The 16,221-nt window shown below is 42.8% G+C and overlaps 1 protein-coding gene across 1 annotated transcript in view; it reads left to right on the forward strand.

The window, feature by feature from the left end:
- The window catches only part of LOC101731168, a 78,262-nt gene that overhangs the window by 60,533 nt on the left and 1,508 nt on the right, over window positions 1-16,221 (forward strand). The window contains exons 9-13 of the mRNA XM_031898241.1: window positions 75-191; window positions 1,208-1,240; window positions 7,706-7,771; window positions 14,426-14,479; window positions 14,714-14,776. Coding sequence (XP_031754101.1) covers window positions 75-191; window positions 1,208-1,240; window positions 7,706-7,771; window positions 14,426-14,479; window positions 14,714-14,776 — 333 coding nt within the window. The remainder of the gene's footprint in view (window positions 1-74; window positions 192-1,207; window positions 1,241-7,705; window positions 7,772-14,425; window positions 14,480-14,713; window positions 14,777-16,221) is intronic.

Here is a 16,221-nt window from a genome sequence, read left to right on the forward strand (position 1 = left end):
AAGCCACAAACAAAGAATTTCTCCCCCAACAGAAGCAATAACCAATGTGTCTGTGTATCCATTTCTTTTTTTAGCTCTGAAGGCAAGTGAAACATTGAGGGCACAGAGGAGACTCCTGATGGTTCTGGTGACCCTGCTGGTTCTTGTCTTCATGTTCCTGATAATCCTGACCTGCCTCATGTTTATATACTGTGAGTTTCACCCACAGCGGCAATAACGTATATAATATGTAACTACGTATTCTTCAAAATCATACACATGACTCATTATACTGTACATAATTAGTGATGAGCAAGTCTGTCCTGTCTCTTTGCTGAAAAATTCCCAGAAATGCAGCTATTACACGACTTGTTTGACACATCCACGACTTATTTGACACAACTTTGAATTTTTTGACCCAATCACAACTTATTTGATGCAACGGCGACTTTTCTGACACAACCACAACTTATCTTACATGACCGCAACTTTTTTTGACACAACTGCAACTTTTTCCCTCACTCAGTGAATTTCTGTTGCGGCAAATCTTTGCAGCAGTGTCGTGAAAACTGTTGCCAAAGGTGAAATGCGGCATTTCACAGCGAACCCATGCCTGGTGAAAAAACTCACTCATCACTATATAATGAAATAAGCTGGGGGTGCTGAAGGCCATTGCTGTTATTTCAAGGCAAAGTATCTGTCCACAAAGATAAATCAAGAGTTGGGCTGCTACTGGATAACCCAGTCTCTTTGCATAAAGTAACGACTTAGCACAGAACTAAAATACTTATACAAGCAGAGAGTAATACACTTTTTGCCAAAACTGTCCTGAAGTTCATACACATACGCGAGCTTCATAAACATGGAAGATTCTGTTCCTATCTAGCAGGGAGTTGATAGATACACCAATGTTTCCAGTTGGCCTGGTCACTATTTTGGTATTTGGCCAAATCCCTTGTGAAAGATTTGTTACAAACCGAATCAGAATCCTAATTTGCATGTGCAAATTGAGCTACTAAAGAGAAAAAAAATTCAAGTTCCATGTTTGTGTGATAAAACCTCACATGATTTTAAGAATTTGGATTTGGTTTGCCCAGGAACATGGATTCATCTGAATACAAATCCTGCTGAAAAATGCTGAATCTTGGCCGAATCCTAAACCAAATCCTGGACTTGGTGCATCCCTAGTATTCAGCTCACTCACCTGTTACTGATCTTCTCTTTCCAGATTCTACAGTGAGCCGGCAGCTACAGCAGGAACGTGAGTATTCTCTACATCAGGGGTGGGCAAACTACGGCCCACGGGCCACATCCGGCCCCTTTGCCTTTTTAATCCGGCCCGCCGACGACGCCAAGTCTCATCACGCGAGACTTGGTGTCATTGGCGTGCCGGAATTAAAGAGAGAAGGGGGCCCGCCCTGGCCCGGGGGTGAGTAAATGTGGCCCGTGAGCCAAAAAGTTTGCCCACCCCTGCTCTACACACTGTCTTCATAATTATACATACATAAAAGTATAAGGACATAAGAAACAACCCCTGTACCACATGATTTCTCCACTGCTTTTCTTTCTTTAAAGTCACACCTGCCTGTATAAAGGCCATAGCCTTATAGACACATTATTATTATTAACATTATTTTATAAAGCACCAACATATTCTGCAGCGTTGTACAATAAGAGGGTTTATACTGTGGGGATTTAGCTCTTTAGACAGCAGCAGCTCCTCTCACACAGACAAGAGACAGGTACACAGGATTTCAAGCTGAATTCTGGTGTGAATTTATTTAGCAGAGCAGTTTTGGCAGAAAATAAAAGTTCATACAGCTCATATCCAAATATAACAAATAAGTAGCAGCCTTGCTGAAACAGAAACTGTCCTTCTCAGGGGACACACACAGCCACACTTGGGCAGATTAAACCAAAATAGTTAAATGCAGGTTACACTCCCTGTGCTTTTTCAGAAGCAGCTGCAATTTAGTCCCAAGTACAGTATTTAGGGCAGCATGTAGTACTGTAGCTGGTCCTTGCTAGTGATGAGAGTAGTGATAAAAGAATCTGTCCTGTTTTTCAGAAAATAACGTGCGTCCAAAACATTTGTTGCGTGTACCAAAAAAAATTGGCGGCACATCAAATAAAATTGTCATGGCAATTGTCGCGGCAATTTTTTTATATGCTTGACATTTTTTTACGCGCATCATTTTCTTGATGCGTGTGGCAATTTTTTTTGGTGGTGCGCAACAATTTTTTGTTGCATGGCAAATTTTTGAGCCCTTTCCTGAAAAATTCCACCAATGGCGAAATGTGGAAATTTGCCAGGAATCCATACCTGGCACAATGTTTCATCCTCACTGTTCTCTTTTGGACCTGGTGATATCTAATAATACTGAACTCATCTCTAGCATTTGTGTGGGTGAGCATTTGGGGAACAGTGATCATAAGCAGCAAGTGATAACAAAACAAGCAGTACCGGGCAAAAAGAACAGCTTAAAGGAGAAGGAAAGGCTAATAAAGAGTTAATCTCAAGCTGCAGGCATACCTTCAGTTCTCTCAATAGTGCCCTTAAGTCTCCCCATATTTCTCCCGTTCAGATGATCAGAAACCAAACAGCAAGAAAAAACACTGAGCTGTGTAAAGAAAGTTCTCATAATGCTTCACTCCTGCACAGACACGGAGACCAAGTGAACATGCTCAGTTGGTAAGACTATGAGTTACCTTCCTGCTGATTGGCTCAGATCCACATTCCTAAGGGGGGGAAGTGAGTTCTTAGCATTCTTGAGGGAGGGGGGAGCAGGACTTACAGACACAAGAAATCTTTTTTCAGAGAAGTCAGTGCAGCGTTTCTGTGAGTGCTTATGGCTGTATTTACATAGACCTTTCTGATAAAGCTTACTTAGTTTTTACCTTTCCTTCTCCTTTAACTGATTTAATCAATCCTCAGCTAAATAAATACATTAGCAGACCAAATATATAGCACTGAGAAGGTGCAAAAGGTGTAATCTTTAGGAGTTGCTGGATGATCATGAAATGTTATATTGACAATGGTGGAACTGATTTACTCCCAGACAAATAAAAACTCTATGAGCTCTATGAAAATGAAGGCTAACATTGTGCTCTATATGATATAGTATAGCTGGGATCATTTGGATCCCTTGTCATTCATTCCCTGTGCCTATAGCTCCAGGGCTTTCCTATCTTGTATGGACCCTTAAGTGACACTGAGCAGTAAAAAAAGGAAAAGCAGTACAGGTATGGGATCCATTATCCAGAAACTCATTATCCAGAATGCTCTGAATTACGGGACAGCCATCTCCCATAGAAATATGAAATAACTTAGATTTTAAAAATGATTTCCTTTTTCTCTGTAATAATAAAACAGTACCTGTACTTGATCCCAACTAAGATATCATTACCCCTTATTGGGGCAGAACAGCCCTATTGGGTTTATTTAATGGTTAAATGATTCCCTTTTCTCTGTAATAATAAAACAGTACCTGTACTTGATCCCAACTAAGATATCATTACCCCTTATTGGGGCAGAACAGCCATATTGGGTTTATTTAATGGTTAAATGATTCCCTTTTCTCTGTAATAATAAAACAGTACCTGTACTTGATCCCAACTAAGATATAATTACCCCTTATTGGGGGCAGAACAGCCCTATTGGGTTTATTTAATGGTTAAATGATTCCCTTTTCTCTGTAATAATAAAACAGTACCTGTACTTGATCCCAATTAAGATATAATTACCCCTTATTGGGGGCAGAACAGCCCTATTGGGTTTATTTAATGGTTAAATGATTCCCTTTTCTCTGTAATAATAAAACAGTACCTGTACTTGATCCCAACTAAGATATAATTACCCCTTATTGGGGGCAGAACAGCCCTATTGGGTTTATTTAATGGTTAAATGATTCCCTTTTCTCTGTAATAATAAAACAGTACCTGTACTTGATCCCAACTAAGATATAATTACCCCTTATTGGGGGCAGAACAGCCCTATTGGGTTTATTTAATGGTTAAATGATTCCCTTTTCTCTGTAATAATAAAACAGTACCTGTACTTGATCCCAACTAAGATATACAGTAATTAATCCTTATTGAGGGCCAAACAATTTATATGGGATATTGTTCCTCTCTGGTAACATGTAAACAAGCTGTAGCATAGAAATGTTTCACTTGGGGGGACTATAGATTTAATTATGTGGTAAATTAACCCTTTAAGTGCCAGCAGAATTTCACATTTTGGTTCCCCCCAGTGCCAGACATTTTTTAAACATTCTGTGCTCTCTCATTTTAGGGGCATTTACTGGAGGGGGGTTAGTTTAGGCAGGAAAACTATATATATAATTTTTTTCAGGAGAACCTGAGCTTTCCAAATCTGGCTGAGATTTTGTATATTTCCATGTCTGTAACAAGAGTTAGAGCTTGAAGTACAACATTTTTTTTTTACCAGAAACATATTTTATTTTATGGACAATAATTCAACTGATTTGGAAAGCCTCATGTCTTCCGAACGTGCCAATACCTGATATGTATAGTTTTATGGAGATTTCTGACTTCTGTAGATCAAAAACTCCCAGCAGGAAATTACCAAATTTTCAAAGCATTACAGCAGAATACGGCATACTTTACATTCCAAAGCCAAAAATCCTGGAACATTAAGTTTACCCCATGAAACCATATATACATTCACATACACATTCTGCCAAATCCGAAATGGGTAACTTCCAACTCCTAACTACCAAACAGCAATGCTTTCCTGATTTTCTATAGAAAATTATAAAAATTAAAAAAAAAAATTGCCTCAAAGCTTCCACTTTCAAGCATCATATCTCCCATATAACATTAGGTACCAAGAAAAAAAATCGTAAATATGAAAGCCAAGGGCCCACAGAACAGTTTGATGCCCATTGTGCATAGGATCACTGATGTAGCTGGAATTTAGAGACCCAAAAGGAAGTTAGTGCATACAAATTGCCCAGGAGATACCGAAAATTCAACACATTTACTGCATTTTTGTCAGGTAAAAACACAAAAAAATAAATTGACCCCCAAAAAACCATATATTTTTGGAAAGTCCACATTTGGGTGAATTTAAAATGGGCACCCATGTCTTTCTACTCCAAACTACAGAGTCGCAATGCTTTCCCAAAATTGGTTGTTTTGATGCAATACCTACAAATCTTTTCAAACCTTCCAATTTCAAGCACCATATCTCCCACATAACATTAGGTACCAAGAAAACACATCCTAAATATGAAAGCCAAGGGTCCACTGAACAGTTTGATGCCCATTGTGCATAGGATCAGCACTGTATCTGGCATTTAGAGACCCCAAAAGGAAGTTAGTGCATACAAAGTGAATACACTGCAATATAAGATACATATATGTATTATGTGCCATAAGACCCCCTTACAATACAGAGAAAAAAATCAACAAAATTGTGTGTGTGTGTGTGTGTGTGTGTGTGTACACTTGGCAAAATGGGTGTTGTGTGTGTGACAGCCCTATAAGACCATATAGAGGTACACTTTTCCCTGGACACAATATTGTATTCAGACTTTCCTCTTCCTTTAAGAAGTAACCCCTGTACCTCATGATTGCTCCACTTATTTCTTTCTGTGAAGCCATGGATGTCGGCACGTAGGGGCAAGGGAGGCCACTGGGACTTTGCATACATTACCTCACAGTCTGCTGTCCCAGATCGCTGTTTAACTGTCCCACATTGCCCTGCTTGTCCTCTGTTCTTCTCAGCTCCCTGCTCCTCAAGAAAAAATATCCAAGAGGGCTGTGCATTCCACTGTGGAACACAAGGCCATCTTGGATTTTTTTTGAGGAGCCAGGCAGATAAAGGCAGAGAGAGACAAGCAGCATGGGAGCAGCAGGAAAGAAGAACTTTGGTGTTGGTATTCTGCCTGTGTGAGTGTAGGTGAGGGAATGTTTTCAGTCTATCTATTTCTGCATTCATCTTTCTGGCATGTCTGAAAGTGCTCATTGGCCATTTTTCAGTGATTTCACTGGCTTGTCTGGTCTTAGTGCTCATTATCCATTTCTACAGTGATTATAATGGCAAGTGTGTGGTTAATATGCTGTTTACCCACAAAAAAATCTGTGAGACTTTATGAGCTTTGCCAATAGAAACAAACTTCCCACCTAGTAGTTATATACAGGCTTAGTCTAGACAGGTTGTTTTTGCTTGATGACTTTGCTCCCCCTGAAAAATGTTCTTCAGATGCCCATGTCTGAAACTGTACCTTCCTGTTAAAAGACTGGGAGCATATAGGGAGAAGAAATCAATTTTCTTTAGGACCCAAGGGATATCGAGCAGGTTTGTTTGTAGGGCTGTTTACAAAATTATTGTAGTAATCATTTTAGTAATATATTTTTATTACTGCTTGATGACGCTTAATGACGTCAGCAGTTTGCTTGATGACATCAGCAAAGCATGGCTATGATGTCCTTGTGTTTGCCCTTTTATCTGGGTTTAAAACCCAGTAAGGTGGCAACCCTAGCTCCATGCTTTTATAAATCTGTATAAATCTATTTTTTAAAGTAACAAAGTTCTTTTCTGTGTATGTGTCATGATCTCCCTGAGGAGACGCCATGGAGTAGCAGGAAGGTGGGAGCCTGAACACTGGGTAACCCGGAGTGTAACCATATGTCACAGAACTGGTGTCAGAGGCCATGATGATAATGAAGAACTTTAATACTAGTGACGTAACACAAAGGAAATACACACTGCATATATAACACAGCAAGCAGAGGCAGAATCCAAACAGGCAAAAGGTCAGGGCAAGCGGCAGTCAAGCGAAGTCAAGGACAGGCCAAGGTCAAAACCGGGAAATCAAGGTAGAACTAGGAAGGGCTCAGGAACAAGGCAGAAGGCAGGATCAGGACACGAAACTGGAGCTTGGAACCAGCGAGAACAAGAACAGACACAGGAACAGGGAACACGAAGGCAGGGTCACGAGAGACAATTAATGACCAAGCAAGGGGCAATGGTCAGGGAAAGGCTTATAAAGGGTGAAGATTAGGAGATGGGAAACACATGAGGTTAATGAGGTGGGTGGAGGAAAGGGAGCGGACAGAAAGTAGGAGACAAGAGAAGAAACAGACAGAGCCCAAAATGCCTCCAGTGGCTATAGAGGCAAATGCATGCCGTCAGGAACACCCCAAGTTGTGTTCGAATCCTGCTGATCCTGACAGTATGTTTGAGTTTGATATATACAATAAAACATCTGAATAACTTTATATGAGAAATGCTAATTCCTCTTTACCTCTTGCAGATGAGGAGAAAGCCAACCTTCTAAAACAAATTACAACCATAAACCAAACACTTGGTAAGCCATTTTCACTGTGGATAGACCCCAGTTCCCAATATCCTTTCAAAAAAGCAAAGGGGTTATCATGGCCTGTGACTCTGACTTCCATATTATTATACATTTTTCTTTGCAGATGATGAAAAAGCCAACCTTCTAACACAAATCACAACCATAATACTGGGTAAGCAACTGCCTTTTCTTCTCTTCTTTTAGTGTTCTGGTATTTTACAAGAGCAGTTCCATGGGCAGCCTAACAGCTCCTGTGGCCTTGCTATGCCTATGCAGGGTTAGGTTAATACTCAATCTAAACAACTTGATCTGAATCAGAAGTCATGAGACTTTAGGGATTCATTTCTAGGTATCATATTCCATATTATTGCTTTATATTATTAAGTTTTTCTTTACAGATAAGGAGAAAGATGAGCAGAAAGCCAACCTTCTAATCCAAATCACAGCCATAAACCAAACACTGGGTAAGCCATTTGCTTTTGTTGCTTTGCTGTTCCTGCAGTGTGTAAGGTTCAACAAGGATAAAAGGAATGCCATGGAAATGGGAAGAACACCGGAGAGTAACCACGTGGCATTTGTCAATTTATTTTGAAAAGTTCAATAGTAACAAAAGCATCAACAAATCCTACTAGGGATAACACAAAGGCAGTTCCGGAGTCCCATAAAAAGTCTATCCACAGTCTGAAGAAATGGCTGGAGAGTAACTGAAGCAGTAAATCTGAAGTGCACTCATTTCCTGTTGTTCTGTCTCAGCATCGGTTGTACCTGCCACAAGCCCAGTGTAAGCCCAGTCTGTGAGGATGAGTGCAGCAGGTTGAATGATCACCTTGACAGATAGCTTACTCAATGAATAAAGACTCCAGAAGTGTTTTCCAACGCTTCTTTATGCTTCTAGGTAGCAAGGGTATAAACATAGAGACTTTTCCATAGGTAAATTTCTAATGAAGTTACACAGCTTACACACACTGCAGTCCCTTCATAACACTCTAAACCAGTGGATCTCAACCTGTGGGTCGGGACCCCTTTGGGGGTCGAACGACCCTTTCACAGGGGTCGCCTAAGACTATCAGAAAACACATATTTCCAATGGTCTTAGGAATAATTTTATGGTTGGGGGTCACCACAACATGAGGAACTGTATTAAAGGGTCGCGGCATTAGGATGGTTGAGAACCACTGCTCTAAACAAAAGGGGGAGTTACAGCAAGAAAATGGAGGGCGGGAGCAACTATCTAGCATGAAACAGCAGGGTGAAAGGATGATACCAATAACATTATAACATAACATGTAGTAACTGCTAGGCAGTAAGAAGCTGCATGGCGGCACACCTGTATCTCTGCAGTCTGACCCCCCAAGCTCTCTGACACTCTCTCTATTCCCCTGTTGCCCAGACTCCTAGCAGGTCCCCATTGTTATTATACAGGTGTGTGTGGATGTATTGGAACTGGGGTAACTGGATTATCTTCCCCTGCTGGATCTGCCTATTCTTATGGAAACATGTACTCCTGTAGTCTATACAGACACACCTTGGAAAAGTCCATTATCCTTTCAACTCAGGCTTTTAGAAAGATCATTAGTAGTTTCCCATATCCATCACATGGAAGGCTTAGTACTTGCTTAATTCTCAACTTTTCAGATCCATCCAGCCTTATCTCCCTAGCGCTCATACTGCCCGAATGGCCTCCTCTCCTTCCTTTCCTGTCTCCTTTATTACCTCACATCTGAGGGAGAGTTTAGGTGGCTTTGCTGACTAGTGATCTACTTTCTACTGCTCTGTATGTAGCTGCTGTGGCTGTGGGCAGCTGTCCTGTGCTGATCATCTGCTGTAACCCAATAGTCCTTGTAACGACTTTTTTTTTTTCTGATTACTGATACTCTAGTGTTCTTTTCATTGTGTACTGCAGCTCCATCTGTGTGTGTTGGAGACAGGTGTGCTGCTCATAGTAGTGCAGCAGCACCAACCACCGTTTAACACATCATTTTTTTTTATTTGTGTTTTTTACTTTGCTACTGTAATTTATAGAGCCCAGTGCTATTAGTCTAGCTGTGTTGGGGACTGGTGTGCTGCTCCTAGTAGTTCACCACCAGCACCAACCAGAGATCACTTTTGTTTTATTATTATTATTTTTTTTATCTTATTATTTAGATATATATATATATATGATATAGATATTTAGAAATTTATTTAGACATTCTGTCTAAAAATAACAATAATAATTCCGTGTCCAGAAACATCACCTGAGTGACGTTTTTCCACCAGCAATACTATATCCACTACTGTATACGTTGCCATTGCAGGCCTTGTTGCCCACTGTCTTTTTCAACCAAGTGCCACCTAGCTGTGTGAGCTTTTTCACATTCTGTCTAAAAATAACAATAATAATTCCGTGTCCAGAAACATCACTTGAGTGACGTTTTTCCACCAGCAATACTATATCCACTACTGTATACTTTGCCATTGCAGTCCTTGTTGCCCATTGTCTTTTTCAACCAAGTGCCACCTAGCTGTGTGAGCTTTTTCACATTCTGTCTAAATAACAATAATAATTCCGTGTCCAGAAACATCACCCAAGTTGTTGTTGTTTTGTAAAAATAAAAAAAATGCCAGGCAAAGGCAGGCCGCCACGCAGAGGCACTAGGGGCCGTGCTGCTATGATATCCTGTGGCCCTAGGAAATCGACCAGTGTTCCGAAGGTACTTACCCTGAACTCCAAAAATGCCGAAGAGGTAGTTGACTGGCTTACACAGCACACCCCATCCTCTACCGTTTCTAACTTTGCCACAACATCCTTATCCTCCTCTGCTATGGGCACCCCACGTACCACTTCCTCCACCACCGCCGCCCCTTCTTCACTGGATGAGTCAGAGGAGTTGTTTTCACATGAGTTTGTTGAACTGAGTGATGCGCAACCATTATTGCCAGAAGAAGATGAAGGAGATGAGGACGTTACACCAGATATCATAATTCAGCTAGGCAACACAACAGAGATGGACATAAGGTGTGATGAGGTCCCCGCTGCTGCTGTCTTCTGTGAGCTGTCAGAAGAAATTGATGCATCTGAGGAGAATGATGATGAGGAGCTTGATGTTTTGTGGGTGCCCACAAGAAGAGAGCAAGAGGAGGATAGTTCAGATGGAGAGACGGAGAGTCAGAGAGGCAGGAGGAGAATAAGACTTAGAAGAAGCAGGGACAGTTCGCAGGGAACAGTAGGGCAACAACATGAATCGGCACCTGTGGTCAGCCAGCCAACGCACCCGCCAACTTCTACTGTTACCGCTAGAAAGCCCGCATCAACAGGCTCAGCAGTGTGGCATTTTTTTAATGTGTGTGCCTCTGACAAAAGTGCTGTAATTTGCAATGAGTGCAGTCAGAAACTGAGTCTTGGGAAGCCCAACACCCACTTAGGTACAACTGCTATGCGAAGGCACATGAACGCCAAACACAAAGCACTATGGGAGCAACACCTCAAAGGCAGCAGCCAAACTCTAAGCCACCCTCCTTCTGGTCCAGCATCTTACTGCTCTACCTCTGCTGTCCTTGACTCATCTCAACCACCCTCCACTCCGCCTTTCACCTTGACCACCAGTTCCTGCTCATCTGCCCCCAGCCAAGTTTCTGTGAGGGCCATGTTTGAGCGTAAGAAACCAATGCCTCTGAGTCACCCCCTTGCCCGGCATCTGACAGCTGGATTGTCTGCACTCTTAGCCCGCCAGCTTTTACCATACCAGCTGGTGGACTCTGAGGCTTTCCACAAATTTATAGCAATTGGGACACCGCAGTGGAAGGTACCCAGCCGCAATTTTTTTTCACAGAAGGGAATACCACACCTGTACCAGCATGTGCAGAGCCAAGTCACCGCATCTCTGTCATTTAGTGTTGGGGCAAAGGTCCATATGACTACTGACACATGGTCCTCCAAGCATGGTCAGGGCAGGTATGTCACCTACACTGCCCACTGGGTGAACCTGGTGATGGCTGGGAAGCAGGGAATGCGTGGCTCAACAACAGTGGAGTTGGTGTCACCGCCCCAGGTTGCATGCGGGTCTGCCACCACCTCTACTCCTCCTTCGCTCTCTAACTCATCTTCTAACTCGTCTTCTTCCTCGGCTTCTTCCTCCTCTGCTGCTGTGTCCTCCTCCACACCTGTGCACCCCCAGCTCCCTCTGGGCTATTCGACATGCCAGGTACGCCATTGTCATGCTGTCTTGGGCATGACGTGCCTGGAAAGCAAACCCATACCGGATCTGCACTCCTGTCATCTCTGCACTCACAGGCCGATCCGTGGCTGACCCCACACCAACTGAAGATCGAAAAAGTGGTGTGTGACAATGGAAGCAATCTGTTGGCAGCACTGAGACTGGGCAATTTAACACATGTGCCCTGCATGGCACATGTTCTAAATTTGATAGTCCAGCGGTTTGTCTCGAAGTACCCAGGATTGCAGGACATTCTCAGGCAGTCCAGGAAGGTGTCTGGCCATTTCAGACGTTCCTACACAGCCATGGCACGCCTTGCTGACATTCAGCGGCGGCACAAGTTGCCAGTCAGGCGTTTAATTTGCGACAGCCAGACTCGCTGGAATTCCACGCTAATGATGTTTGAACGTCTGCTGCAACAACGAAGAGCCATCAACGAATACCTATTTGAACTGGGTGGTAGGACTGGATCTGCAGAGCTGGGGATTTTTTTCCCCTGTTACAAGGTGCTTATGGGCGACGCCTGCAGGCTCATGCGCCCTTTTGACAAGGTCACAAATATGGTCAGTCGCACGCTTTTGCTTTCTTCCCGGAGCATGCCGTGCGAGGAGTGACAGATGAGGCCATAGACCAGCGTGACAAGGAGCAGGAAGAGCATGATTTCTGGGCGGAATCACCAGAACGTTCCCAGGCACCTGCTGCAAAGCAGGGAGAGGTGTCAGAAGTGGAGTCAGAGGAGGAAGGTGGCTTTGTGGAGGTGGAAGACCAACATGAGCAGGCTTCCCGGGGGGCTTGTGGTCACCTTTTGGGGACCCCTGGTCTTGTACGTGGCTGGGGGGAGGAGACCATGGTGGATGACGTAGTCCTTGATAACGAGGAAGGGGAGATGGATACCTCTGCATCCAACCTTATGAGAATGGGGTCTTTCATGCTGTCATGCCTGTTGAAGGACCCCCGTATCAAGAGGCTTAAGGAGAAGGACCTGTACTGGGTGGCAATGCTACTAGACCCTCGTTACAAGCATAAAGTGGCAGAAATGTTACCAACGTACCACAAGTCCGAAAGGATGCAGCATTTCCAAAACAGCCTGCAAAACATGTTGTACAATGCTTTTAAGGGTGATGTCACTCCACATTCCAGGGGCAGAGGTGCCAGTAATCCTCCCACAAGCACACCTGCAAGGACAATGCACTTTGGCCACTCTGTAACGTCAGACATGCAAAGTTTCAGTCCAAGGCAGCGCCAGGACCCTTCTGGATCCACCCTCAGAGAACGCCTCGACCAGCAGGTAGCGGACTAACTGGCATTAACTGCAGATATCGACACTCTGAGGAGCGATGAACCCCTGGACTACTGGGTGTGCAGGCTTGATCTGTGGCCAGAGCTGTCACAATTTGCCATAAACCTGTTGTCTTGCCCCGCCTCAAGTGTCCTCTCAGAAAGGACCTTCAGTGCAGCAGGAGGGATTGTAACTGAGAAGAGAACTTGCCTAGGTCACAAAAGTGTGGATTACCTGACCTTTATTAAAATGAATGAGGCATGGATCTCGGAGGGTTACTGCACGCCAGAAGACTTGTTCTGACTGCCCATGCAGCTGTCCTTCTCTGCACGCCGCTTGACACCACACACAGCTGTCCTTTAGCATCCTCCTCCGCCACCGTACAAACTAGGGTGCAAATCCTACTGGTTTGAGGCATGGATCTCAGAGGGTTACTGCACGCCGGAAGACTTGTTCTGACTCCCCATGCAGCTGTCCTTCATTTATCTAACATATTTTTTCTGTCCTCTGTGCTTGGTACGCTATCTTAGTTTTTTAAAGGTTCTGCCTGGGGAATGGTTGTGATATCATTTATCTAACATATTTTTTCTGTCCTCTGTACTTGGTACGCTATCTTAGTTTTTTTAAAGGTTCTGCCTGGGGAATGGTTGTGATATCATTTATCTAACATATTTTTTCTGTCCTCTGTGCTTCAGTGGCTGCGACAACAAAAAAACAAAGTTTTGGGGTACGCAAAGTTCGCGAACGTTCTCACTTTTTGGCGGAAGTTCGCGAACGGGTTCGCCAACTTTTTTTGTGAGGTTCGCTACATCTCTATGAAGGAAACCCATTTTCTTTAGCAATTATGGGGAATGGTTGTGATATCATTTATCTAACATATTTTTTCTGTCCTCTGTGCTTCAGTGGCTGCGACAACAAAAAAACAAAGTTTTTCAACATTTAGCGAACGGGTTCGCCAACTTTTTTTGTGAGGTTCGCTACATCTCTATGAAGGAAACCCACTTTCATTAGCAATTAGTTACATGCTGGTACTTAATATCATTTACTTGGTCATTCTAGTCACCCCAATGGGTCTAAAGTCCAGCGTCTGCAGTAAAGATAAGAATTCTGGAGATGTATAACCATACATACGCCCATATACAAAATATTCATATTTATATTACTTGGAAAAATTCTACTGATTTCTGTAGGCTTTCTGATCTGCTATTATCCCGGCTTCTGCTTTAAAAACCCAATGGGTGAGCTTTAGCCTATAGGATAAACCCATGTAAATGGGATTTGTTTGGAGCTTGTTTGGAATTCATTCCCTGAATTCCTTTTGTTTATTTGTATCTGTATGAGGCAGTCTCCTCAACCTTAATGATTTGTTTGTGAAACCACACGGTGACTCTACCTAAGCTGATCAGAAAACCCTGCACTACACTGATGAGCCTCAAGAAAGGTGAAACCGGTCTGTAGTTGGGAATCTGATCAGCTATTATCCCGGCTTCTGCTTTAAACCCAGTGGGTGAGCTCTAGCCTATAGGATAAACCCATGTAAATGGCATTTTCTTGGAGCTTGTTTGGAATTGACTCCCATAATTTATTTTGTTTATTTGTATCTGTATGAGGCAGGCTCCTCAACCTTAATGTTTTGTTTGCAGATAAGTGGAAAACCAACCTTCTAACACAAATCACAACCATAAACCAGAGACTGGGTAAGCAATTTCCTTGCTGATTAAATAAGGCATTGTTAAAAAGAGAGATCCTCTGTGAATCTGACTTCTATATGCTCTTGAGGCACTTCATGTATGATGTTTTAAAGGTGCAACTTTTCTCCATTTCATGCTCCATCATTTGCATTTACCTATACTAAAAAAAATATTATTTTCAAAAAACTGAAAATCTGTAGGTCTAAAAATGGATGGTTTTACCTTTATATCTCTTTTCAGATTCCCGTATATCGGAGGTTATGAAGAGTATAAAACAGGACATCTTACAGACAATCCGAAAAGGTAAAAGGAGTTTAAAAAGGAGTAAAGATGAGAAGTACAGTTGTTTAGCTATTAAGAAAGCTTGATTTTAGCAGGAACACATGGAACTTTAAGTGGATGACGTCAAGATCAGTCTATGACTTTCCCCACTGGCATTCAGCTGAAGAAGAAAATCTTCTGGGGTACCAAGTTGAGCTTGTCTGCCAGGGTAGCTATTCAGCTGGGCGTGTGTGACAGGAGGTGGAATGAGCAAGGGTGTCACGAGCAGATAAGAGAGCATTGCTGGAGTGAGAAGCAGCCATATTCATACAGAAGAGGTTGCTAATATGGGAGATGGGATATGTGTTGGTAGGGGTTATCTGTATTAATATTTCTGTGTGTGTGTGTGGTGTGTGATGATTGTGAGTTAGTGAGGTTGGAAGAACAGCAGGGGTTGCAGAATATAAACTCAATGGCATGACCCTCAGTATGAATAGGTGAGTAAATCCACTGAGTCCAAATGAAGCTGTTAATGAAAGGAGCTTACATGTGGCTGAAAAAGCACAGTTGTCAGTAGGTAAGTCCAGTATTTAGTCCTAGTTCTCCCCTTGTGTAGAACTGGACAACTAGCTAAGCAGGGGGGACTGACCCTAAGGCCACTGTAACCTGGGCTCTAACCTTCTCTGATCAGAGGAGGGAACCTTCTGTTTCTTATGAAACATGTCCCTAAGACCCTAACTGGGCCCTAGATCTGCACTGCCAGTTCTCTATCCAATTACAAATATTATGTTGCAGACCAAGATTCCTCAATTTTATCATTAACTTTCTGTGAGGTACTGTATCAAATGCTTTAGCAAAGTCCAAGTAGATGACATCCACTGCCATCCCAGCGTCGAGGTTCCTGCTCACCTCCTCCTAGAAGGAAGTTAAATTATTAAATATTGTGATTTGTATTATATTCAAGTACCCTATCCCTTATTACTTTGTCCAAAAGCTTTCTTACTATTGATGTCAGACTAACAGGCCTATAGTTTGTTGAGGCTGCGGCATCTAATGGAAAGCTTTCCCAGAAGAAAGGAAGAACCAAGCAGCAATGGGAGGACCAAGTTCACATTAATAACCTTGGTTTGGGGATGAGACGCTATTTAAGCTGAAAAAATGGGAGAAATCAGCTCATTTATATAAACTATAGTAGTGTTTCTAAAGTAAAGACACAACTTTTACCAGTGCAGGGCAACAGTACATTATATTTTAATGACTTTGGTGTTACTGTCAGGAAGGGGAACAGGGGGTACGATCGTCCCGGGCCTGGGCGTTTTTAGCATTAAAGCACTAGAGTTTCCTTAGCTCGGGCCCCCTTTCATCAAGCCCGGGCCCTGTCTTTAGTTGTGTCCTCCGCTATGTGCCGCGGCTCTCTGCTACATCTTCACTTTTATAAGGTTGCGCCCATGCGTACTGACGTCACACGCACGGGGCGCAACCTTATA

The sequence above is a fragment of the Xenopus tropicalis genome, chromosome 3, assembly GCF_000004195.4.
Source record: "Xenopus tropicalis strain Nigerian chromosome 3, UCB_Xtro_10.0, whole genome shotgun sequence".
Taxonomy (NCBI): domain Eukaryota; kingdom Metazoa; phylum Chordata; class Amphibia; order Anura; family Pipidae; genus Xenopus; species Xenopus tropicalis.